This window comes from Varroa jacobsoni, unplaced genomic scaffold (genome assembly GCF_002532875.2).
Source record: "Varroa jacobsoni isolate VJ856 unplaced genomic scaffold, vjacob_1.0 contig00411, whole genome shotgun sequence".
NCBI classification, from domain to species: domain Eukaryota; kingdom Metazoa; phylum Arthropoda; class Arachnida; order Mesostigmata; family Varroidae; genus Varroa; species Varroa jacobsoni.
Window position 1 is genome coordinate 17,721 of NW_019214460.1, and position 25,477 is coordinate 43,197.

The 25,477-nt window shown below is 40.8% G+C and overlaps 1 protein-coding gene across 2 annotated transcripts in view; it reads right to left on the reverse strand.

The window, feature by feature from the left end:
- The window catches only part of Tmem131 (Transmembrane protein 131), a 45,329-nt gene that overhangs the window by 16,897 nt on the left and 2,955 nt on the right, over window positions 1-25,477 (reverse strand). The window contains exons 1-4 of one of the 2 annotated variants that reach the window (XM_022851766.2): window positions 9,319-9,486; window positions 7,507-7,664; window positions 4,629-4,838; window positions 756-1,169 (exon numbers count right to left, since the gene is read on the reverse strand). In XM_022851766.2, coding sequence (XP_022707501.1) covers window positions 756-1,169; window positions 4,629-4,838; window positions 7,507-7,664; window positions 9,319-9,349 — 813 coding nt within the window. In that variant the 5' untranslated portion in view covers window positions 9,350-9,486. Of the gene's footprint in view, window positions 1-755; window positions 1,170-4,628; window positions 4,839-7,506; window positions 7,665-9,318; window positions 9,487-25,477 lie in introns of those variants that run through there. The other variant, XM_022851765.2, reaches the window with a different exon arrangement.

A 25,477-nucleotide genomic window follows, 5' to 3' on the forward strand; every position in this document is an offset into this window, starting at 1 on the left:
GATAAGAACAAATCTGAAACGCAATGCCAGCCCACTCCTCACGATAGTTGCCGCAAACCAGGCTCTTGATGGCTGCCAATCTCAATTACTGGTTAATCTCCGAGCTCCTGTTTTGTCCTACATGGTACAGAAGTGCATGGCAGCATATAACGTTCTGTCTGGTTGTAAACAACCCGTTCAACTTTTGATTCTAGTTCCAATAAAGCCTAATAAAAAAACATGCGTACGCACTAATGGAAGAAGAAATAAGACTGGGAAACGTTGACAATGATAACTGAATTGAAGAAGAGGCAACCGTGTCGCTGAAGGAACTTTAACATTTTATGGATGGATACAATGGATTTATGGAAATGGAATACAAAAAGAAAAAATTGGCAATAAAAATATAGGATCGAAGAAAAATCTAGCGTTAATTTTTTGTCAATGCTTGCTGTCCTTGGTATAAGGTTTAAAGGTGTTTTGTCAACTATTCCTGTCGTCTGGTCGTAAGCGTAATTTACTTACTACTAACATATGTTGGCATCAAATGCATATTTAATTGTTTAAAGGTCTATCTTACACCACTTAACGTTACGAACAAAATACAGCTCCGTTGAACCCCCAGCGAATTAATGGAGAAAAAATGTTCCCGATTTCCAAAAAGAAGTTTTTTTTTGTTAAAGATGTATTTAGTTAGTCGTGTGAATTTAAACCATCATATATAACTCAGAGCGCATCGAACCTTCACAATTTATGTATTTTCCCTTACAACTTACCTCAACAGGGTTGGGATTATATAGTTCGAGCCAAATCTTCTTTTTCTGTCCAATCCCTTGAGTGCCAACATCAAACGGTATTTCTTCTAATGATTTCGTACCCTTCTCAGTTAATTCGACAAGTAAGCGCCGATCAACAAGTAGATCAAGACGATTTGAATAGAACTCAAGCTTGTATTCGAATTCTGTAACGTTTGTAAGTACGCGCAAAGACGCATTATAACGATGATGTGCCTGTGAGGTCAGCGTAGACGGCCCGAAAGCGTTCGTCTGCGGTAACGCAATACTTCTCACACTCGCTGCCTGCAGCTGATCCTGCTGTTGAACAGGAGGTAAAGAGATCTGGAGCGTTCCGGATGGCGGGACCTCTGGCAAAGGCGAAGGCGCGGCCAAAGGGGTAGAGTTCATTAGAATCTGCAAAAACAATACACAGTAATAGCACAAAGTTCGTTTCTAGGCATTTTTCTCCGAGAATAAATGTGACAGTAATAATAACATGTTAGAATAATCATTTAGAAAAAAGGTCACGCATCACAGAGACACATTTGGGTGTATATCACTGTGTTGTGGGGAAACGAACGAATCCCGGCAAAATTAGAAAAAACATAGTAGAGTATTTGCTATGTGAAAACTGACGTCGCATACATTTGTTATTTTAGAACACTAGAAGATATAGTTGGCTCACGCTATATTAATTTCTTTCATATCGTACGACTTCAAAGTAACTACCACTCGTTTGTTCTCGTTAAATGGCCTGACCTCGTGATGTTTGTTCAGAGTTGACTGACTTCAGTCATACGCGTCCGTACGTCCAGCGTAGCACATACGCTGGACGTACGGACAACGTTGATTTAGCTCACAATTATGGAACCTTACAGATAGATGCCTCCATAACATTTGTTTTTTTTTGGTTCTCGACGTTACTTACAGTGAGTTAAGGGGATATTGTTAGCTCGTTTGAATTCGATATACCGAGATAGAAGACTGAAACTGGATTACACACAATATCAGACCCTATCCAAGTTTACATAACGGCGCATATCTTAAACAACCACATTCACTAGTCCCATTTATGAGCGAATAGTTTAACTAAGCTGAAATATATCAGAGAATATATACTGTGCAAGTTAAGTGAATTTAATCAAACAGCTGTATATAAATCGTTGAAATATTGCGGCTAAATTTAAAAATGTATCTAAAAGGTAGACAAAGCAACTGTACCTTTAAATAAATAAACCTAAGATCATGAATTCTTAGAGATAAAGTCATCAATATGATGCAGTCGCGAACTCCTGACCATTAACATAAACGGGAACATAAGGTTACCGAAGGCGACTCAACTTTCTAATACAAGATGTCGTTGAGTTCCAGCAAACATGATCATAATCCTGAGTACAGCAATTCAGGGAACGCCATCAAAGCCAAAAAGAAACAAACAAATACCAACCACTTTCAGCAAAGTCAGTAAATACGAATATTGAAAAACAATAAAGTACAAGATGTATGTTGGATGAACACAATAATTGACATACATAACCGCACCGCGGTAATTTAATTGAAAATTTATGGCAGTATTATACTGAAGAAGGAAGGGCCTGAATGTTTGGTTTTTAAGTAACCATTTGTCCTAAGGGCAAGCAGGGAAGAGAAAGCAGGAAGTAAATTTTATATGAATATGAATACGTTACAAATAGTCGTGAGCAATCTTTAATTACGGATCATACTATTGATATCGGGCTCGCTACGAGTGGCGCTCTTTGGTCCTAGGCTTACTAGCTGGAAACGCGGAAAAGGCGAAAGCCTTTGGTAATCGAATTCTATAACCGACATAAATTTTCGTGGATCCCAACATGACCGTCTGTAGAAGGCGCCAGCAAATAACAAGCAGTGATAGACGTTAGCGCCAGAAATGCTACCGCATTTTTCAAGCGGAAGGTGACGTCATTGTCAAAACAAAAAGCCAGCCATTGCGAGAATGAAGGATCAACAAACGTCGAGTGATCGGTAGAGAGAGACACACAAGGTTGGAATCTAACTGCCGCCAAATGTCCAACAACTGCTACTCCCTGTAACGGTCAAAGTGCGCTTTTATAAATGAAGATGTCACCATTGCAATCAGCAACATCGTTGTCAATATCGTCATGAGAGTCAGATCTCCTGTCGCACCCAGCGCATAGAAAAACAAGTTTTTACATTAACAGTTACAAAGATCATCAGATAAAAGCCAATTCTCAGCGATTGAACATCGCACTTCTGCCAGAATTCAGGGGTGGTCAAAAAGACCCAGTCCAGCTGTGGACAAGACTACAGTGATACAATATAGGTAGTACATATACCTAGAGCCCCACACATGTAATACGTAGAACTGGGACTGATACGCGCGAAACTCTTAAATGATCTATCAAACAATTGTCTCTTGAATACTACGACACACACGTGTGTACCAAATGAAAATCGCAATGGAGCATTAAGTACGCTTACAGCCATTTGCATTCACAGGTGTGATGCCTGAAAAGTGCTTTTGAGTAACCAAACGAAAACATTCATTGAAGAACATTATGGTGTAACATCGAACACGATTTCGTACTGCTTCACCTAGCTCCCAATTGTCTTTCGAAATTCAGTTAACGCTATGAGTGTATTTGGTCTCAGAACCGACGTACTAACACCTGGAAGAGAATCAATAACTCGCAAATACTGCTTCTCACGTGATCGGGTAAATGTTCCGCCTTTCCGCCAATTATGCATGATACATTTACAATGTGAGTAGCGTGACGAAGCCGACATAATGGATAACGCTTGCGGTAACAAGCAGTTGATTTTCGACGCGCGATTTATCTTCCAGGGGCCTATCGTTAATCGAGGTGTCGCCTGAACTGCGGTGAATAGGCCGACGCAATGTCTCGCCGGAGCTTACGCTTTGCTCGAAATTGCAAAAATCTCGAGCGTTTTTCGCTTTAACCTCACTAATGTATAGGCAGCGAATGCAGCCAGCTACGCTCAATTCTTAAAAAAAAACCGTAGAAGCAATTCTGGACTTCCTTTTTCCAGGAAAACAATACTAGTGGTTTATCTTGCGTTTATTTGCCTTGGACGCTGTGTTCAAAAATTGCTTGGCCACACTTGCCCTTCCGTAGTGGCTCACAGTACTACTGTAGCCGTGTAGAAGAGAGAAAGCAAACAGAGAGAGAGAGAGGAAGATCAGTGAAGACTACGCTTAAAAGCTCACCACACAGATTTGTACATAGTGTAAACCCTAAACACACAGCAGGTAGGTGCACAAAGCAGTGGAGCTACCCTCTCTCTAGTAGAATCTATCCATTATTGAACAACAATCTTTTTTTTTAAATACAACACTACTATTAGAGAGCAGAATATAACAGGTTTCTTTCACAACTAGTTGTCGTCTCTATTACTGCATCATTTTTCCTGATTATCATTATTTTTCTTAGCCAGCACCAGCAAGGAATGAAAGCAACTGAGGTTTGAAGCTGAAATTTTCTTCGATATCGTGACACCTCAAATACCTTTGAACTAGATTACCAACTTCTTTTCAATAATTCTCAGGGATTTCAGCAAACAAAGAGGCCTCTTAGCAAATTTATTATTCTTCAGAAAGAACCAAATGAATTACAATGACATTGAAAACATTCAGATATACGCACTTACATATTCCAATTGATGAATGTGTGCTCCGTTGCCAATTTTTACTGTGTGGTAAATTATTACCAGAATACGAACGAAAACCAATTAGCAGCAATTTTTATTACAGATTTTTTTACTCAGACTTTTATTCAACCTTTGTCCAGCTTTATCATTCATCCTTATTCAACAAAATTAGTAGCAAGGGCAAAGTCTACGTAAATCACCTACCCTTTCTATTCGAAGGCCCGTATTGAGTGTGTTTGTAACTTCGACCGAGAAGACGCGTTGGCCCTTGGCGCCAATGTAGAACTTCGAGTTTGCCGCTTGCAAACTACCATTAAGCAGTTGTAGCGAATATGGTACCTGAAGACGCCATTTGCCGCCTTTCAACTGCAAGTTACCGTTACCGCGCGACACCCGTTGTGGATCGATAGTTACCTATAACCAAATTCAGGATAAATGGTTTGAAATTTGTTTAATTCAATCAATAAATGCGTTTCAAAGCGAGATAACTTCAAACCATTATCATATTGATAGAGAGACAAGGCCTGCGTGAGCTAGGCGTTTTTATATGGCACGATGACATACGTCAACTATTATATAATGATAAGCCAAAGGGTTTATTAATGGTAAGTGTCATATTATGGCCATCAGCTAGGGTGGACGTAATAAAGGTATACAAAACGAATTTTTTGTTAGAAGGTGAGTACCCTACAACTAGCGTCTTAAAAATTATGCACGTTTCTTGCGTGTAGTGGTACGTCCTTTCGTTTGACCACACCACTCACAGGTATTACGTGTATGTATTGAAAATCCGCCAATAGATTCAATAGGCATAAATGCTAAACAGATTTATATATAAAACAAGCCGATTTCTCAGTTGTAGGAAAGACAGTATCTATCCATGTGTGATCATGATCTGCCGTTCCAGCTTAAATACTGTACATCTATTCCGCGGTTGTAGGGCTACAATGGCATAAAACACTAGTCGATTGTTATTTTAGCACACTGCTACCAACACAATATTTGGAGTCGGTGGACACGATAAAATCAACATCTGTGATAACTGGCAGGGTCCCTATTGTAAAGGACCATATATTTGAAGAAAAAGGTAAACTTAAAAGGTCGTTCTAGATTTTGGTGCCTGGGTCGAAGAGATAAACGGGTAGCAATGGCAACATATGTCCATCACTTTTCCGTCGCGTGCCGTATAGACGACCTTGTTTGTTTGATTCCTTGCAAAATCCTTTAAAGTTACACTCTTCACAGCTGATGTGCTAGTGGTTGTCATAGTTATTTTTTCCCTTCACTTCCTCGCCCTTCACTCGTTTCCGCTGGTACTTGCCACCTCACGCAAATGTTATTGTAAATAAAGCCAATGACACTAACGGCAACGTTATCTTCTAACCAAAGCTACTAAGATGCATCTATTGAGCAAATTATGATTAGACGCAGTGGGTCGGCCCGGCCAACAAACCGACAAATTTCGTACATCACAGCTACCATCCTGGAGGAGAAGGAGGATTCATTCAAGATACTACGCAAAGCGGTTACAAAGGCAGCAATGTTTCTTACAGTAGCACGTATACCGAAAGCCTTAAAGACCTTCTTTTTTTTAAACAAATATACCTCCTTTACTACCATGATTCCCTATCACTGGTAGACGCTACGGCGATTGACGAATGTTGGCAATCGACCTCGTGGCTTTTACATTCGCCGTGACAGCATAAGCGATCTGCCCCGTGTCTGGTGCTTACCAGACAGAGCATTGTTCTGGGTGATGCTAGTGATTACCAGAACATTATCACCATCGTTATCATGATTGTGCTGATTTTAGAGAGAAGGTTCTGACTGGGCCTGATGACGTGAGAGGCAGCGGCGTCAGTGGCAAACGTTTCACCCGCCGCCGTGCTGGCGTCGGCCTTCGGCCGACAAGGAAAAGCTGCAGAATAATAAAATGATCCCCAGACGAGGACATTAAGAACGCACGGAACAAGCTCGCGCAAACAACGTATTAATTTATTTTTCGGCGCTACTCGATAATAACGTACAAGAACTCTCCTCTATATATATAATGCATAAAATCCATTCAGTTGAGAGCGGTTAATCAATACAATACAATGCGACATTGCAAAGCGAAGAAAAATATGCGTATATCAGAGATATGTTGGCTTAGAGAACGCGCTGCTAACTTTGCTGTCGGTGATAAATCCTGAGCAAAGGTAGCGAAGCCGCCGAATGGAGAACAACAAATAGGGAAGAGTTTTACGGTGAAGGGTCTACATACTGTATTATGTTGCTTAAATGTCGTTTCAACAAAACAAAAATGAATGAGGAACGTACGGTAGCCCACAGTGTGACTCTTGTAGCACTCAAACATACAACCTTGATAATACCTTTTTGATAGCAAATGAGAACTTTAGACCAGATTTCTTTACAGAACATGTTCACTGTGATCTGTACAAATAACTACATGGTTATAAAACAAAATGTTTATGTTCCACATGCGGTTCATGAAGCATATACTTCTTAACTGTAATTATAGCAAAATTATAGGTATCTTCGAGAAGCTATGAAGAACGATGGTCTTTGATATGGCAGCACATCGCGAAGTTGAACTATTGAGTAAACAACTTACAAAATGCTTTTCATGCATTTTATATATATTGAAGATTTAACTCCCTTGCTTATAGATGGCTAATAGCTGTAGTCGTAGGAGAATTGATAGTATCACACAACCATTATGATCCTAACTTAGAAGAAATCCTGCTACACTAGCTTTAAAAAATCTGGATAAAACATTAATAATCGTCTGCAGCAGCTCTAAAATAATAAAAAAAAAAAAAAAAAAAAGAAAAAAGAATCAAGGATAGCAACTATAATAATAATAAACACCTCACTTGTGACAATTTTCTTAGACAAGATTTTCTTCATTTCATATTTATAGAGGTTAGTTAGTCGTTACCTTCATCAAAAGCAGTAACTCACCGCAAAGATACGTTAGACAACAGCATTGCTTTGTCTGTCTATGATTATCTAGCATACACAGACGTAAAAAGAAGGCATTTAAATTGGGACAGATCTGCACTACGTAGATATACGCTACCTTAACGGTGCATGTTTTACCGGGGCCCACAGGCTTCTCCGGCGGGTTGACTTGGAGGCCATCTGAATCGGCTGTTCCCTGAAGGGATAACGACTTCGGCGAGGTGTTGACCACATTCAACGGAAGCGTCAACGGAGACCGCGACACAAGGACCGGGCCTGCAAACGTTGATAAACAATTATGGAAAACCTCGTTAGAGTATGTATAATAACGAAATAACAATTTCTCTCATGATCAAACTGATGTTATATCTATGTAGTAGAACATCATAAATCTGTTATCAAATGTATATAAGACACGATCTGTGTGATGACAAAAAGAGAAAAATATATTCTACTATGTTTCAGCATGCACATACATTCTAACGGTACTCATGAAAGTCTAAGCAGTCCTTCGACTTTCAGAGTTCCGTTAAGTTAAAAACTGGAGTTTCGTTCCAGAAGCATGCGTTCATAGTTCATAGAGATCGGCAACATCTGGTGTAGCCCCATTAACTGCAGAAGCTTGTACCCTCAACAAGAAATAATCAGAGAGAGACTTGACCAGCTCCGCTGTGGTTCCCTATATGCCTTCTATCGCATGTGCATAGATCAATGCTAGAGTGCCCATACATACCCAAATCAGTATTGTTTACTGCTAGCGTTCGAACAAGTGCGTATCAGAAAAACTGGGTGATAAATAAATAAACATTAGATGTTAGTGCCTAATTTATTGATGAAAAGACAGATGCTATACTTGCAAATATTTGCGGTACTTTCAATGATTAGTCATTGAATAAATAGATTAAGTATACAAATTCATTTAACATATTTTTTTTTCTTTTTTTCGCTCTCACCCTACATCTTTTTGTGCGCCAACTTGGAATAATCTCTAGTTTGAGAACGGACCGCCGACCAGGATTAAGCCTCAGGTTTTTATTAGGATGCCAAGTGCAAGTCAATGCTGTTATTTAATATATATATATATATATCCTATATATATAGGAAAAAGTTCCCGTGCAACTAGGCGTAACTTGCACGTAACACCAGATATGCAAGTGGTGCATGTAGTTTAAGCTGCGAAGCTTCTGACCTATGACTCTTAACAGCTCTGATTCACGGGCATGCTATGAACGGCGTACGCCTACAATAACGACGTAAGTGAACTAAAATAAAGTGAAAGTTACCATAGGTAACATAATCGCAAGTTGATCATTGTTTTACCGGAAGTGGTATTATTTATTGTAGAGAAGCGATGATTGCATAGACAAAGGGCGGCAGGATGATTCTGTTAGTCATCCAAATGGTATATGAACATACATCTAATATGCAATCGCTTCAATGACTCAGCGTCTAGGAGTTAGCGCCCAGGAGAACTTAACAACCTTTAGCCTTTACAGGAGTCTGGATGCACTCTTAATCTCAAAGACTCATTCGGATTGCGCAAAAAGATTGCTCTAAACTATTCTGGGCCTAAAAAAGTTAGCGTTAAAAGCAAATATTTCCTTCCTTAAGTCGAACGTCAGATTGCCGCCACAGAAATGAGAGCAAAAATATGACGCTGGTCTTGCGATTTAATGTCGGTACTATTCAATGATTCAATGGAGCACGCGTCGTGAGGCTTATCGCCAGTACGTTGGCGACCAAATGATCCTTGGTCCATGCATACTATCCATTCTTAACCAGTTATTATCAACGTCTTGGAACATTTATATATTGTTAAAATATCGCTATAGCGATGGCAAGGTACCAAACACTAAACGAGAAACACTACAAGCATTACAATTCATCATAATAGATGTGCGGCATAGGGTGTCATCTATTTCCACCTTACTTGTTATGCGCGCTACTGGTCGATCGCGCATTGTAACCAAACCGTGGCAGCGGTAGCAAAAGGCAAGCCTTATTACTGATGTGGTCAGTCAATAAGTCGGCCCGTTTGTGGTTAAGTGGCGGACACATCGGCTGCCACCTCGACGCTTTGATTATTTACGTAACCGCCGGCTGGGTCTAACAGAAGCTACTGCGTTCTTGCGAACCGGTGTGTCGTCGTTGAGAAATGGAGCTCTTGTCAACTTCATCAGAGTACCAGTGCGAAGCACGCTTTTACAATGATGCAAAACAAATGGCCTTCCTGGCACGTGTGGAGAAAACTTGCTGCAGCAATAGCGAGTAGAATACGCTCGAGTTCTGGACCTGTCATGTCATTGAGGTCCATCCGTAGGACTAGGTCCAGCAGTAGGCATCCGACGCAGATACACACACTCACATACATATACACGCAGCCACAACCAGCAGTGTGCAGCTTACTACAGTGTAACGGAGAGTTGATAACGAGGCTAAAATCAGATAAGGGGCAGAAGGAAGCAGACGGGCTCAAACTAATTACAGGCCAAACGTAACACGAACCCTGACTGGAAACGTCCGTCCGGCCAGTACGGTTCAGTTTAGTGGCGTATTATCTAACGTTGCCTTCTTACCATCTCGCAGTTACTGCTGCTGTCGTTCTGTCTTCTTGTTGCTGCCATTAAACCCTTTACAAAATGTTGCTCAAATAAAAAACATGGCTAACGGTCGTCATCATCTGCGTATCCGAGTAGCCCCAAACGCCATTCATCTACTACAGGCCTTTTCGGCTTCAACCTATTGCTTCTATCGCTTTTACTCGTGGCAGTCAGTTACAGCGATTCCAGCAACGACCGTTGCGCCAACTTCTGTTATTCTATGCAGGCAAGCACTTCCATTGCAATTTCGTCCTTGTTTAATTTTTATATTAGCAGTCCTACAGTCGTCCTGCTGTAGCGTAGAGCGACGTCAACAGCTGCAATGACGTCCAGGTTTGGAGGGCCGTTATGGAGTCATTGTTGTCGTTGCAGCTCACCGTGTTGTTTGCTTCTGCTGCCGTGAAGAAGGCCGCATGGAAATGAAAGTGGAAAGCAGGGCACAAGGTGCCTACACACCACAGTGAAATAAAGCACACTATCACAACTGGTAAGGGCACAGGACGAGTGCGCTCAGCAACAGTGGTGACGGTAATTGGCGAACAAGAACGGCGAGAAGCCTTTGTTTACTCAAACTCTCACCAGGCCGCAACTCAAAAACACTGCACTTTTACACAATGAAAAAGCTGGCGTCACTTCTATTGGTATAGAAAGCTAGCTGATATCCTGTGATGGTTAGCCAAGGTCGTTATCGTACGTAAACGTAGGCCAAAAAATAAACTCTCTGCTTAGTTTCGTGTGGAGGTCTCGCGTCGAATCGAGAAGAGAGGCAGGCGTTAATTCGATGAGAACAATGCTGGTTAGGCTATTCTGATGGGTATCCTCGCGCTACCTACCGTGCGTTCTAAAAAATTGATTGATTTGTTATCAGTCCCCTGAATCTATAATCGTCCATTAAAAAAAGAACTAGACGTACAACAACATGAACATATAACGAGTTCGTGCAACCTTCCCAAAGGGTTTTGCTAAACCTCTGGAGAATTCCATTGTAAAAGGCCTGCAAACCTTTCGATTTATTTGGTTATTTTTTGCTTATATTATTTTTATATATTTGTTATTTTATTTATATATTTTGCTTATTAAGTGGTTGTTACCGACAACGTACCTTAAAAAATCAACACAATTTTATTCATTCTAAGCATCTGTAGCACCACATAATTAGCATGTAGCAGACATCTACAACAAATATTATAAATCTCCATAAGACTTCCGTTGTATAGTAGAAACCAGTCATTTTGAATGCGAAGGTAGATCGATCAGGGCTGTAGGGTCTTTAGCGAATCTAGTGAGCGATTGTCCAGTCTCGTTTAATGCTCGACATCGTCCATCAGCCAGTAACTTTCATCAGCTCCACTTACTCGAGCTCATTAGTAAATGACAACTCAAACAGGTTCAAACAAATTCTCCGCTTCAAGTTCGCGCTGCTCTATCTATTACCTATACCGGTACCCACAGCACTTCACCCTAATTCATGTTGCTTTTTAGCTGTCATTCGTTTCTCAGTGAATACGTAAGTGTTGTTCATCAAGTTTTCATTGCAGATAACAGCTCTACGCTACTCGGCCGTCTCTGTCTGCCTCGAAGCGTCTTTATCTTTCTAACCATTGCAAACGGCACGAGGTGACGAGGTGTGAAGTAAATCGGTAATTAACGTCAGTGGCTATTGTGATAAGTGCAGCAGTGGCGCGGTCCCTACCTCGAGTTCGTTCTGTGCGTACCTCAGCCTTGCTCCGTTATCGCTCTCTTAACTCGCGTTCAAAACTAAGCAGTACGGCTTAGCGCTTGGAACAGATTCCCCGAAAAACAAAGACACACATAGATATAGGTAGGCATAATCTTGCCTTCGCCGCATAACCTTTGCGAGCAGGTAGTTACTTATCGGGTGATAACTGACTTCATTCATTCACAACAGGTTTCATTTTAGAATCTTGTAATTAGTCAGTGTTCGTCTTCTCCAAACGACTACCACACAAAACGCCTATTGATTGTGGGTACACAGGCCGACACGGTTACCGACTACGGAGCTGACTGGGCGATTATAATGGCTAAATAAGCTGTTCGCGAAGATCTATTCGCGAAGGGAGAGCTATTCCATGCGAGGGCAGGAAACATCGCTTTCGCATCTTCTCATTTAGGTGCGCGTCTCATTCGTATGAACGGCTCTCATATGGCGTCGGCGATTTGTCTGTGGACACTTAATCGTAGCGCTTAACGTACTTATCAATGGTTAATGGTTTCTCCCTGCCTTCAGACTAGCTTTCCGGCTTTCAAGTCTACGGTCTGTAGCGAGGCCTTGAGCGTCACGCCTTGACGTCACCGTGACTGCTCCGTTTTGTCAACAAGGTAGACAATCAATCAGTGGTCTTCTAAAACGAATAGTATCCGTCCTTAAGCGATCTGTTTACTTCTTCGACGGATAGCAGATCAAACAAAAGTTTTCTATACTTAGCGGATTTTGACAAGGACTGTACATGGCCGGAATTCGAGGCGCTTGGACGAGTCGCACCAATTACTAGACCACTTGATTTTAGACATTTGAAAAGAAACTGAAAAATATATGAACTCCTTAGTAAATAGTTTAAACGTTTACTAACCCCATTTCTATATTAGTTCGTCGAGTGCTGTTATAAGACAAAAAAATCGAATTTTTTTTGTATCATGTGTGCAGGTGCTTAGACTGTTTAAATCTATGGCGCTGCTCAGCGTAATTGCAAAGAGGCGTCTGCAATATATCTGTTCCCTTTGCTCAAGCGGTGATATTTGTAGTTCGCCTTGAATGCTATGTCACTTAATAGCCGCGGAGATAAATCCCTTTAACTTTACATTACAGAGAACTAGCCCGCACGGGTTTGATCATATCATTACCATAATAATGTTGAACCGATTCGTTTTTTACCGTCACATAACTTAGAATCAGCATGGTTTAATGACACATAGGATATTTTCGAATTTGTTTTATCAAAAAAACCATATAGGTGCGCACAGGAGATATGAATTTAAAATCCATTTAATAATCAACCTATGTAGTTCTACTGATATTTCTTGAAATCCATCAATACTGCATTGTTTTTATATTAAAAACATATTTAAAACAACAACTATCGTCCAGACTGATCTAGCAACCCGAAAATGTTTCCAAGATATAGTAGCATAAAATCATATTGATTACTAATTTTGTATATCTGCTAATAATGCTCACTAGAGCTCTATTTATTTGCCCTATCTCTTTTCTATTTATCTTTCAAGTGCAAGAAATCATTCGGTTTATGCTGTTATTCCCGCTTCTAGTTTGCTTTATTTAGGCGAGATAATATCAAAAGCACAGGTCGAACTCCCTACAGATTTCACAGCTAGAGAACAGCTTTCATCTACGATATGCTCTGTCAAGCCTTTCTTATAATTACGTTTAAAGTCCCCTTAAAATTTCCACATGGGTAAACACACCGTATGTCCGAAGTTACGCAACAGAGTGATAGAACAGCCAGCATCCAGAGATAACGGATTACGGAACAACGGAAATAACTGGTTGAACAAATTGCTATTTCCAGTCAACAGTAATTTCTGAAAAATGCATGCTTACCGGTACCTATTTGCTATCTTTGAGCAGAGTTAAGCTTGGCTTTTTAACCAAAGGCGGGATTAGGATGCGGTCCCCGCGGTATCCTGGTGGGTAACGTATTTGCCTGTTGATCTCAGAGACGTCTGGCGGTCTAGATTCGAGTATATAGGTTTAGAGCCTGGACACACTTTATTTCGTGCTGGGAGCCCGTCACCCGTCTGCCTGATAGAATATCTAATGGCGAAGCCGGGCGTAAAGATTGCAGTGCAAAAAATTCAGATGTAAACGTAAATCGTTAAAACAGTGACGGCTACAGTTTTCAATATAGCTTAGCTATCACTGTTTAGCTTCATATTTACTCAATGGAAGTAAAACTTCAAATAGCATCATGCTCTAAAACATCCACACCTACGGACATAAAGCACTTTCCTTTCGTATTATAGCCAATCGACATGGGAAACGCTACTTTCATGGTCACAAGCATATATATTCACATAAAAGACAGCTTACCAGCCTTCAGGGCGAGTTCTTCTTCGTAAATGTTTTATCAATTCAAGCGTTTGTAATCAAAACAACGCTGCCAGTGTGATGGTGTCTTTTTTCAGCCTCCTTGGCTGTAATGCGTTCATCAGTCCTTCTTTCATTTCAGCATAATCCCCATATCCACTTAACATTTTCTGACCTTTAAGTGAAGGTAGGCAATTGTACGGTACATCGCTTTTCGTCCTTTGACTGTCAACGTATTTTTTATTCCTCAACGTATTCCTCGACATTGCCGGATTTCTTCTGAGCCCCAACGATACCAATGCTCCCGCCCAGATACTAATGCAGGAAAGCTCAGAGAGACAGGTCGAGATCTACAGACTCAACAACCGTTTAAGCGTCTACCTGCAAACGAACGTACGGGACATGGCGACGGCGTCAGCGTCGCACGAAGATCGCAGCAATACCCAGTCGGACAACAAACTTGGGTAGGTCGAATGGCAGTGACGCCAATTTGTTTAAACGTAGGTACAGCTTGGCCGTGCGGCTGTGTCAGTGGTTTCGACGGACATTCTAGCAACAATAGCAATTGTAGTAATAGCCGCTAATAGGAAAGCGAATAAGACGTCTTACCTTTCCCACGACGGCAACAGGCTAATGAGGCCTATGTTGTGTGTGGTTGCATCTAGCAAGCGTTGTTGGTGCGTTCCTTCAGCATCGATTTGTGGACGCGAACTGTTCGGCGACACCAATAACGATGACGATGCAAGAGCCACTACTTGCTGCTGTCGCAGCGACAAGCCGCAGGTTCCCACAGTAAGCCATATCCTATAGCATCTATTAGGTACTAATAGATAGTCTAGTACACGAAACCGAATCGAAGCCCGTTACCTCACTGCATGGAAGAACTGAAGTTGAAGCCATAGCTTCAGTGTCAGGAGTGTCAGCGCAACAGGCAACCGCGGCCAATACTATGGCGTACCTCCAGTACTGCAGCGAGAGTTCTCTTAACAACGAACTCGAATCGCGTTCAAAAATGATGGTATTATTAGCATCCATGGAACTCATTGTAGTTCTAGTAGTAAAGGCAACAGTCAGTCTGGTCATTCGCTGGCTTGATAGTGTGTCGCCCGTAAACCATAGCTGGTTTTCCTCGGGCTTTCGACCCCTTTTCCGCCCATTTCCCTGGCTCTCTGTTTCTATATCGTATTGCATCACATTTAGTACAGCACCATTAGCGCTACTACTTCTAATTTTATGACGAGCTGTTGTCTACCCTACCGAGGACAGGATTAACCTAAGCAAGAGGGCTATAGGCCGCAGGCCGAAGCGAGCAACAAGATCACCCGTTATCTATTGCCTCGGAACCCGGCAAACGATTGCGCTGCTGCTGTCTACAAGAAAGGACAGGAAAAAAAACGGACGACATTGCAAAACCACGATCGCCTCCGCTGCAGACGCCAACACGCCGCTGCCTAGCACAACCATTATAGTGCCTATGAAGATAACTGACGCGCGGTTCAGCTGTCCCTCTCTCTCATTTATATATATATATATAGTTGAGCTGGAAAGTTTTTGAGCGGGACAGCTGGTTGGTCGATGGAAGACGGCGTCCTTAATAGCAGCTGAGGGTCTAGGTCTGAGCGCAGGCTGACCCCGTACACGGTGTTACTGAAGCGTTCGCTTTGCTGCGTTGCCGTCCGTCTGCATTGGCCGTTCGACCACCGCTGGCTTTACGAGTCGCGTAATATTTTAGGTGGGCATCGATGCCATTAACAGTGACTGATACGACTGCTGGCACCATCATTGGTGATGTTGCCATCTTCTGAAGCGAATAGTGGTAGTGGCAGCGAGCGAAGCAACGACCGAGAAAAAGGCAAACAAAATGGCCGTGTCCTGTAGAGAAATACTGCTACCAGAATGTTACAGGCAAAAACCCGAATACTAACTGGCTTAGCCTAAATGGAACGTAAAACAGTACAGTTGATATAGCTAAAGCCTGCAGAAACTCGATGGCCGGAAAACCTTCAGATATTAGCTTGCAGACGTTTTAATAGACGAATTGCGTCTGACTACCTTTTAACTGCAAAGTACACATAGCAAAGAGAATGGCAAGCAAATATTATATAATAGTACCTAAAAAATCGACATAGGTATGTGCTACTTATGTTTTACATATTATAAAGCTGTCGGGATGCGAAACGGAACAAAAACAATTCACATAACGATATTAGATGGAGTGACAACCTTCAAGTGGGCAGAGAAAATGCATTAACAGAGTATTTTTCTTCAATATAAAAAGCTATTTCTTCGATGTAAGTAGGGAGAATGTATATACTAGAAAACTCTTTATAGTCTGATGAATCTGACGAATCAACATCATCATGCAAGATTTTCCTTACAAGATTGACATGAAACGTGGTAAGGGATGAAGTCCATTGAAATGACTCGAATGCCGCAAATCAATTTCACCTACGAAGGGCATGCTTCATATACTTTCAAAGACATCTGTCTTTGAGATGAAATGAGAAGAAGAATGAGCGTACCAGCAGTTTATTCTTAAGACTAAATCAATAATAACACGTATGCAATAAGAATAAACACACAGTGTGTGATAAGTGTGAACGCCGGATCATCGTAAAATTTCTCCTAGGGTAGATAGTAGAGATGTTGAACTCTGTGCATTAGTGAAATACACTACCTACCACGGCCTTTTTGCAAACCCTTTCCTGGTTGCCATCTATGTTTCGAATTTTACATACGGTATCGCCGTTAGCGATTCCATCAGACGGCTGGCCCCCAGCACAAAACAATTCAGGCCTATGCCCGGATTTGAATTCACACCGCAACGCGTAGGATTATCATGCAGACACATTACCTACTATGCCATTTCTGACCTCTCCACACAGCCATTATCCTAAGGAAATGTAACACATCAAAAAAGGATTCAGTTAACGAGCTTAGACAGAAGACTGTTCTTAAACCAGTACAGCCTCGATGTTAGGTTGTGCAGCGGACGAGTGAGCAAGAGGAAAACGAACGAAAACGGTCACACATTCCAATTACTTACAAAAAAAAAATTAACGCGAATTTCCTCTAGAGAACCTCTGCGGCCCGTGCCCGCATTGTCTCTCTAAATTAACTCGACCCACATCTCGACAAAGTCAGGACTATCCACGACGCGGTCTGCTCTCACGCCACTAATGTACGGTTTTGCCATGTAGACACACACTACCGTAAAACTATCGCTGCCGTCCAGGAGGTACCCTCAGCCCCCCGCAAATAGCTCGCGGTGAACGGAACTCATTGAAAGATTTTGCCAACATTAATCAACTGAACAATGATCCACTCATTCATAATCACAACTTGCGTATACACAAGGGGTACAGATGAACGGCTGCACGACATGAATCGCATTAGATAACCGTCAAAAAATAGCTTTGACTGATTTCGAAGTACGAATGGCATATATATGACTACAATTGAAGGGAAGCTGTAAGCGGTAGACCAATTATGAATATGCTTCGGTGACAGTGCAATAGGATTCGAGAATTCGTTGACAAAGTAAACTTTCATACGAAAGTACTATTTAGATGACTTCAGGATACTCTTTTAAGTTATCTTATGCACACTTCTTGGGTGCGAACGAAGCAAGCAAGCAAAGAAAGAACGCGAACAAAGACAGCGCCCCGCGATATTCATAAGGGATACATTTGCATTTACATCAGTTGCAATTGTGAATGTGTTGTTAGTAAGCTTTAAGCAATAACAATTCGACGGTGAGCTAGATAAAAGTTCTGAAGTGCTGTCTTCTTTCACTATAGGACGGTGCCTGGGGCAACAATTGAAGTAAATAACAGTCGAATTCTATTTTGTACTTGCAGTGGCATTGAAGTTACATTGGGAATTAATAGGGTAGCTCTTTTGCAGCATATTTTTGAGATCAGCGTAAACCATAACGTTGAAGGCCATTGTGATGCCTCGCAGGATCAATTAAAAGACATCCAGATCGCGGCGTTTATTGTACGCTGTTGATGCCGAAAAACCATTAACGATTGGTTTACAATAACGATAATAATTCTTATAGAAACTAACAAAACTCGGTTTGCCTGTAGTACCCCACTGCTATATCTATACATTGAACCAGCTCGAAGTTTAAATTGACTGATCTATTAGGCGCTGTTTCTCCGCTTGTTAGAATATTTGAAACGTAAAAAAATGAGCTATAGCAAGTCTTATTTAGTTGAAAATGGGCTTTTCTTTTCACTTTTATTGTGCCCTCCTTACCCAGTGGCAGCTGCATGAAGGGCCGGCATCAGAACCAAAAATCAAGCTTCTTCCTAACCCTATTAATACAATTCCGATATTGCACTTCCTTGTTAAAATCCCTAAGTAATATACCTTCAAATATCCCTTCTTCGACAAGCTCCGTTTCTGGGTCTCTTTATCGAACCAAGTCTATGATCTGCTACGGCACAGAAACGTCATTGTAGATGCTGCGATTCATTCTGGATATGCCTCGACGTCGGGAATGATTATGGATAGTTGCTCCGGAAAGTGGGCTTAGCTAGTTTTGATTTCTATTATTTTTGCTGCGGAGTAGCAATCTCCACCTAATCGGCCAATAGATTGTGGAGATAGGCCGTGGTAGATAAACAATTCATACACGCTTTCCATATACGAGCACGCGCGTCTCCACCCTGGAACCACGTTTCAATCATTGTTAAAATCTACCAGTTCCATCACACCGATGAAGTTCATGGGCGCGTTCTCACGCACTGCTAAGCCTAGGTAAAGAAAGAAATGATCCGCCTATAGCTGCGTATATTCTAGCAATATATAATTCGTTCTAATCTACCAAAAGTAAAAAAATATTCACCTGTGCGTTTATATCGAACGTCGAGTGCGTGCGTGCGTGTTTAGGAATATGCAAAAATAATCGGCTTAAGTGCCTTAGCCACGTAACAAACAGATCTATAACGATACTAATGTAAATAACGGCAATGGAAGTAAACTAGCAACTGATCATAGTTAATTTTTGTGGTCGCTAAAAAACCTTACATCCACCTGCTTGTAGAGTATGCAGTGTACATGTCGCAACTATTACTTAGGAAAATATTTACTTTCTCATCGAAGTCCTGTTTTTTTGGCGCACTTTAGAGGCTAATCCCTTGAAGCAAGCAAACGCATACAAGTAGCCTTTTTTGAGATTATTACGTGTTCTCTGGGGAAAGTACATATGTTTAAGTAGATTTGCTTTTTCACCGATATCTTTCGACTGGATCGCCTCTGGGAAGTCGATTGAATATGAAACTTCGATGCCGATGACATCTCTGTTTATAAATGTGCTTATTTTTCAATTGAAGGTAAAGTTCCTAACAAACGCTTTATGCACACACTCTTGTGTAATTGAAAAATACAAGACTAACCAATATATATGCCTAAAGCTTTGCAGACAGCCTTCACATTCGTCGCTGTAGAAACCTGACAGACGTCCTACTGGAAAGCTGGAAGTCTAAGCCTTCTTATAGCTAGCTTAATATATTCCTAAGAAAAGCACAGTTGAAAAATGAGCAGAGTCGAACAGTTGTCCAAGCCATAATATACAGTGTCTGGAAAAACGGTGTGCAACAAAACTAATTCTGATTTTTTCTAATTTCTAATGGCTCAAGCCAAAAAAACGGACATCGTCATGTTCAGTTGGTCTGTAATAATTTGAGTCAAAAAATGAATGGGTTCGAAGGCCCCAATATGAGAATAATGGAAGCAATGTATAGTACAACATCTATACTGTCTGGCCTTGGCAGTCTTCTTTTTCTTCTTCTTCTTGCGTGAATCGAAATCAGTATTAAATACATTGCGCCTGCGCGGCATCAATAAGGATGAAAGTAGGTTGAACGAATAAAACAGACGCGACTGTATTGCTAACACCTGTTATTTACCCTACCAATGTTCTGTATTTTCTGCTATGTACGTGTGAGGCGTGGCAAATTGTACATTGCAACAAATTTCAAACTATTTTCCCTTGTTTAATTTCGTTTTCTATTCGAGGATGTATAATTCACCAGACTCATTACCAGGTTCATAGTTTCAAGAATTATTTAATTTCACACACACAGCGTTGTATAAATCATCTCACTAATCATTTGCTTGCAAGTGTAACGAAGTGTCTAGCCATTGCGGTTAAACCGCCCGATATTTTCGGCCTAAAGCCATCATGTTTGTGAAGCTTACACTTCGGCCGATACGTTGGCACAGCGAGAGCTTCTCGGTGGCCACCTTATTAATAATCTTAAAATGGGCCTGGCTATCCTATACACAAGCAGACGACAATGCAACAATATGCACCAGGCAAGGCATTAGGAAGTGATGTCACGTATTAATGCGATTGTCACGCTATGTCCAAATGGGTCTCCCCAAAAGGAAGCCAGTAAAGGGTATCCGTAATGCTGGAGCATTGTAACAATCATTAAACGTGAACACCGTCTGATGCGCTAAAGATCTGACCCAGCCTTTCGAATTCGAAATGGCAAAGCAAGCTAATTCACATCTACAATCATTACGACGAAGAATCTGCCTGTGTATGCCCTAATATCGCTACTGCGATTACCATTGTTATCATTAGCATTTCTAGTTTCATGCCTACTTGTGTCGGTCACGAATTAAGCGGAAGGCGAAAAATGTAAATACTGTTAACGGTTTTACGTTGCAACATGTTTAGATAGATAATCAACGGCAGAAAATACCACAGACGATAGAGACAATTATATATATATATAATACAGTAACCAGCTGTTGTTTACATAATGCTTGAAAAGTTGTTGGTAGTTCATCTAAAATATAGATATAATAATATATAAATAGTCGTCGAAAATAACAACAGCACAAGAGCACACAGTGTAAAAACTAGGCGCATTTCTGCATGCTCAAAATATGAACAAGATAACAGATTCGACCCAATCGACTTTCGACACTTTAAAGGTACACTAAGCCAACTAGCATTTATACGTCGACCATAAGAACATCGTTCTAGTTTTTTAGGTCACCCTTGTGAGACCGTGATAACCCCGTCGATTAGATGGGCAATCCAAACCCCATTTTTTACACGTATTAGAAAAATCTTAGTCGCACCACACTAAAATAACCTTCCGTGGCTAGCACCGAATTAGGGCTGAAAGCATTTAAAGCAAAAATTGTAACTTCTACCCTCTAGGCGCCTAAATTACGGTTCAGCGAAGCTAAACGTTGAACAGGTTTCTATCGGTCAATCAACCGATGCGATTCGTAGTACAGCAAAAATCATTCGAAACAACCAAGTAACTAGGTGCATACATAGGATAGGCTCTATCGCTTCGATCAGGCTCAACTATACAACTTAGCATCGATAAATAGCGTTCAGTGCAGTCTCGTTCCAATAGGCGACCATCCCCCACAATTTCTACTGGTTCGACCTCCATAGCAGTGTGCATAGGCGAATTTTTGATTCTTGCTCAGTCCGCGCAATTCCGCTATGGATTCTATAGACGTTGTCCGTCCAAAAGAACCTATTGAACCTATTACACTTCGTTCTAACTATTGTTTGGCTTTTTGTCGCCTTTGTCTTCTATTTATTACGATTGAAAATTTCACTCCTAAATCTATCGAAGTGTCCGGTGGCCGATCGGACACACGCTATTGAAAAAGGTAGATACCGCCAAAATATAATCAATTGTTTTCTGCCAGTCCGGTTTGCGTGCCAGCAATTCTGCCGTTCGTATTAGTACGAACTGCTTTTCGAAGTAATTTGATTTCAGATGTAATGGGTCTAAATAATGAGCTAACAACGCTTTGATTGCCGAAATACTAAAACGGAACGAGTGCTACGCTGGTACGGCGATAGAGCTACGTGCTTCGTTGTGATTCACAAACGCCTACGTACCCACAAGTGATAATCCGAATCTTCTTGACACAGGAAATACCGGCAAGCGGCAAAGGAATGGCGGAAGATGTCATATCCTCTGAGATGTCTGGGGCAACATAACACGTTCAAGTCATATAATTCACGTCAACACAGGCTAGCTTTAGTTCGACAATAACCATCAAACAAGCATGGATGGTGACACTTGAACTCTGACTCGATCGGTTGCTCTGGCGACCGGTTGTGGTTGATATTGGGTCTAGAATTGTCGTTTCGATATCGTGCATATCTAAATGTAAAAATACATCCGATAGGCTATTAATCAGTGGTGCATTAGTTGGAGTTTGAATATTCATGTAAATTACAGTTGTCATTAATTCATAATGATCCTCGTAATTTCTGATACTATTAATGGGAAGGCCCCGTTTCCGAGTATAACGAAGAACAAACAATCAAGAGTTGAAGTCAAATCGTCTGAATAATCCGTTACTCTATGCATCTACGAGCTAATCTAAACTGTGGTGATGTTATCGAACAAAAATCTGTTACATACGGTTAAATTCCTGTCATAGGTGTTTCTCTATACTTCATGCCATAGTAATGTTTGACAAATATCGTTGAGCACAGCGCCATAATATAAATCTATGACCTTTTCCTAAATAAGGTCTTTAGTGTGTGCTTAAGTTTAAAGGTTTCACACCAAATTAAAGCTAATCGAATAGAAACTAAGCAGTGATCTTATGACAGAGCTGACTTGTTCAATGTTCGCGTAATGACGAACGCGCTAATTAATGACTAATAGTCAGCGTCAATCGTTACGTCTGAACAAATACCAAAAAGTCAACCAATACAACCAGATATGGCGAGGAATCGGCGAACTGTTAACGAAAGGCTGCATAAGCTTGTGTTATATAGCCTTTCGTTAGTAAAACGATCTTGAAAGCGGTTTCCGTCGGTGCTGCTTTCAAGACCAACCTTGTTAAAGTGTTTTGGAGCTCCTTTGTGGTAACACAAGAGACGAAATATGTCAAAGCAACTGAAAATTAGTACTTTCTCTCTGATAACCACATTGCCCTCAGAGCTGAAGGATCCAACGCAATTTTAACAAGCCCAACTACACAACTCTATAACGATCAATTGAGCCAATACGATCAAGGGTGTCCACTTACCCTATTTAGATTCTTGAAAATCAGTTGAATCTACTCAGGTTAAATACAGTATTTCTCATAAGATATCTCTAAAGCATACATTCACATAATAGTGGTATTCGCTGGAAGAATATATCATGTGATTTCAACGAAATTATCACTGCACGGCAAATATTATTTGTGTTGACACACTGATCACTGAAACATAGCAAATTGATCAAAACGTTGTTTTTATGGACTAACAGCTGATATTCGTGCCTGTGTCTAATATTTTCAATAGGATCAGCAAATGTTTGTTATTCACACACGGAAAAAAAACCGAACGCAAAGGATGGTCAACCATAGCTAGTTCGATCTTCACGGATCGAGGATGCTGCGACGTGACTGAGATTACTCAGCTGCCACATAGCCTATTAGAGAAAAGCCATATAGCAAAGTTTGTCAAAGCTTTTCTGACAAGCTCTCAAAGCAGCGTTACAGTAGTACTGAGTGCCTGTTGGAAACGGAAAATGGCCCAGGGTCGGCTGGAAAAGAACGGCAGTTGTTTCCATCAAAGGGAGACAAACGGAGAACAATAAAGATAGGGAAAAGGGTAGATTTTGCAAAGTATTATCAAAGAAAGGTGTACTGTTTGGTCCGAAAGAAATTTTGTGAGAAAATACCGGTTAAACAATAATCGCAACTGCACCCTATCCATAACCATAAACCATCCCGACCGTATCTGTTGGTTAGTAGTCCATCCCAATAAGAAACGACGCAGATAGAAGTTTTTTTTCTGTTTGCTCATCATGAATATACAATATTTTATTCATAACGCCCATTTCTCGCACTGTTCTGTCCTCAAAGTGCCATATGGGAACGAACTAGGACGGCGATGATAGGAAACGAACTACGGCGATTAAAGCCGGAAGATACATGCTTCTCTATCGTTGCGTGATATATAAAATAGTTCTACACCAGCTCTATAGTATTCTACATTTAAAGAAAAGGCTAATTAATGCTTTAGTGCGCGCACATATAGTAGTGGTCAGGGTGTGTGTGCGTGTGTTATAATGAAGTCAATCAGCTAGTTTCTTTGGTATTTTTTGCAAAAAAAAAAACTGTTCTACTTTGACAATTAAAACCCATGCCTAAATAGGGCAGTGTATAAAAAAAAAAAAAAATTGGTTTGCCAGCATAATTCTTTCAGATGTTCCGTTTCTGGTGTTGACAATCCACTCAAGGCCTATTTTAGGTTTGAGCACCGTTGCTGTAAACTGTGAGCACAAAAACCCATTAGATACCTAAAATTTTATTGCCAAGAATAGCACATCTTTACTTCGTATTTGTAATACATAAATTGTAGATGTTGAGATCGGTGCTAAGAGTATATCCGATGTTTAAAACGCCGACCTATATTATGTCTGTTTAATGAAATAATCTTCCTTTGTATTTGCCTGCTTGTCTCTGAAAACAACCTTATATTGATCGAACTCGTTTCATATATACATACACACAAAAGTTATAGAGAGAGAGAGAGAGAGAGAGAGATGGGGGGCTTGTCGGTTGTTTTGGTGGGGGCAACGATGATTGCGTCGGTATCTATAATTAAAAATGGCGTTAGGTGAAGAAGTAACCTACGACGTGGGCTAGGAATGAAGCTACATCGGTCACTAATAATGTCGTACAACAAAAAATCAGTCCTTTAACAAAGCTAGAACGAAAATTCTTCCTGCTCTGCATAAAAGAGCCGTGGTTATTGCTATAGAAAGCAATATTTCATAATCACTTACTGCCAACATATTTAGGCCAAAATCATGATTTGTCTATTATGAGTCTGCGTAAAGCCCAACTTTAAACCCCCAGATAATAGCATGACCACGGCCTGAACTCTGTTTAAAAAGTGAGTGGGATTGGGTATAATTCATTAAAAAAAATTACTCAGGGCTGATCATGACCCTACATGCGATGCTTGTGTCGGCCATCATATTTAATCCGAACAGTCCGCTATGTCAATATGGTCGTCAAATTTTTTACCTGTAGACTAGGTTGCAGCTCAGAGCAAGTTAGTTCTCTCAACTTCTCTGTCAAATAAAATATTGAGGGCGTCCGGTATGATCTTTATCCGAAATGCAGTAAACCCATATAGCCGCTAAGATGACCATACAGTGTAACTCATATGAGTCCCTTTAATACAACATTATATATATACATACGGTGCCGAAATTAAGGCAGACTTTAGCAAGGTGTTTGTCGTGACGAGCATGCGTCCGTGTCACTCTTGCCATTGGAGAAAAGCTTGTTTTTCGTGAAGCACAACAACAAACTCGCCATACGTCATTTTTACAATTTCAGCGAAACAGACTATTATTTAATCTCCGCCCTGAACAACCTTTAACAAGATCAAAAATTTCCTTTTTCGTTGA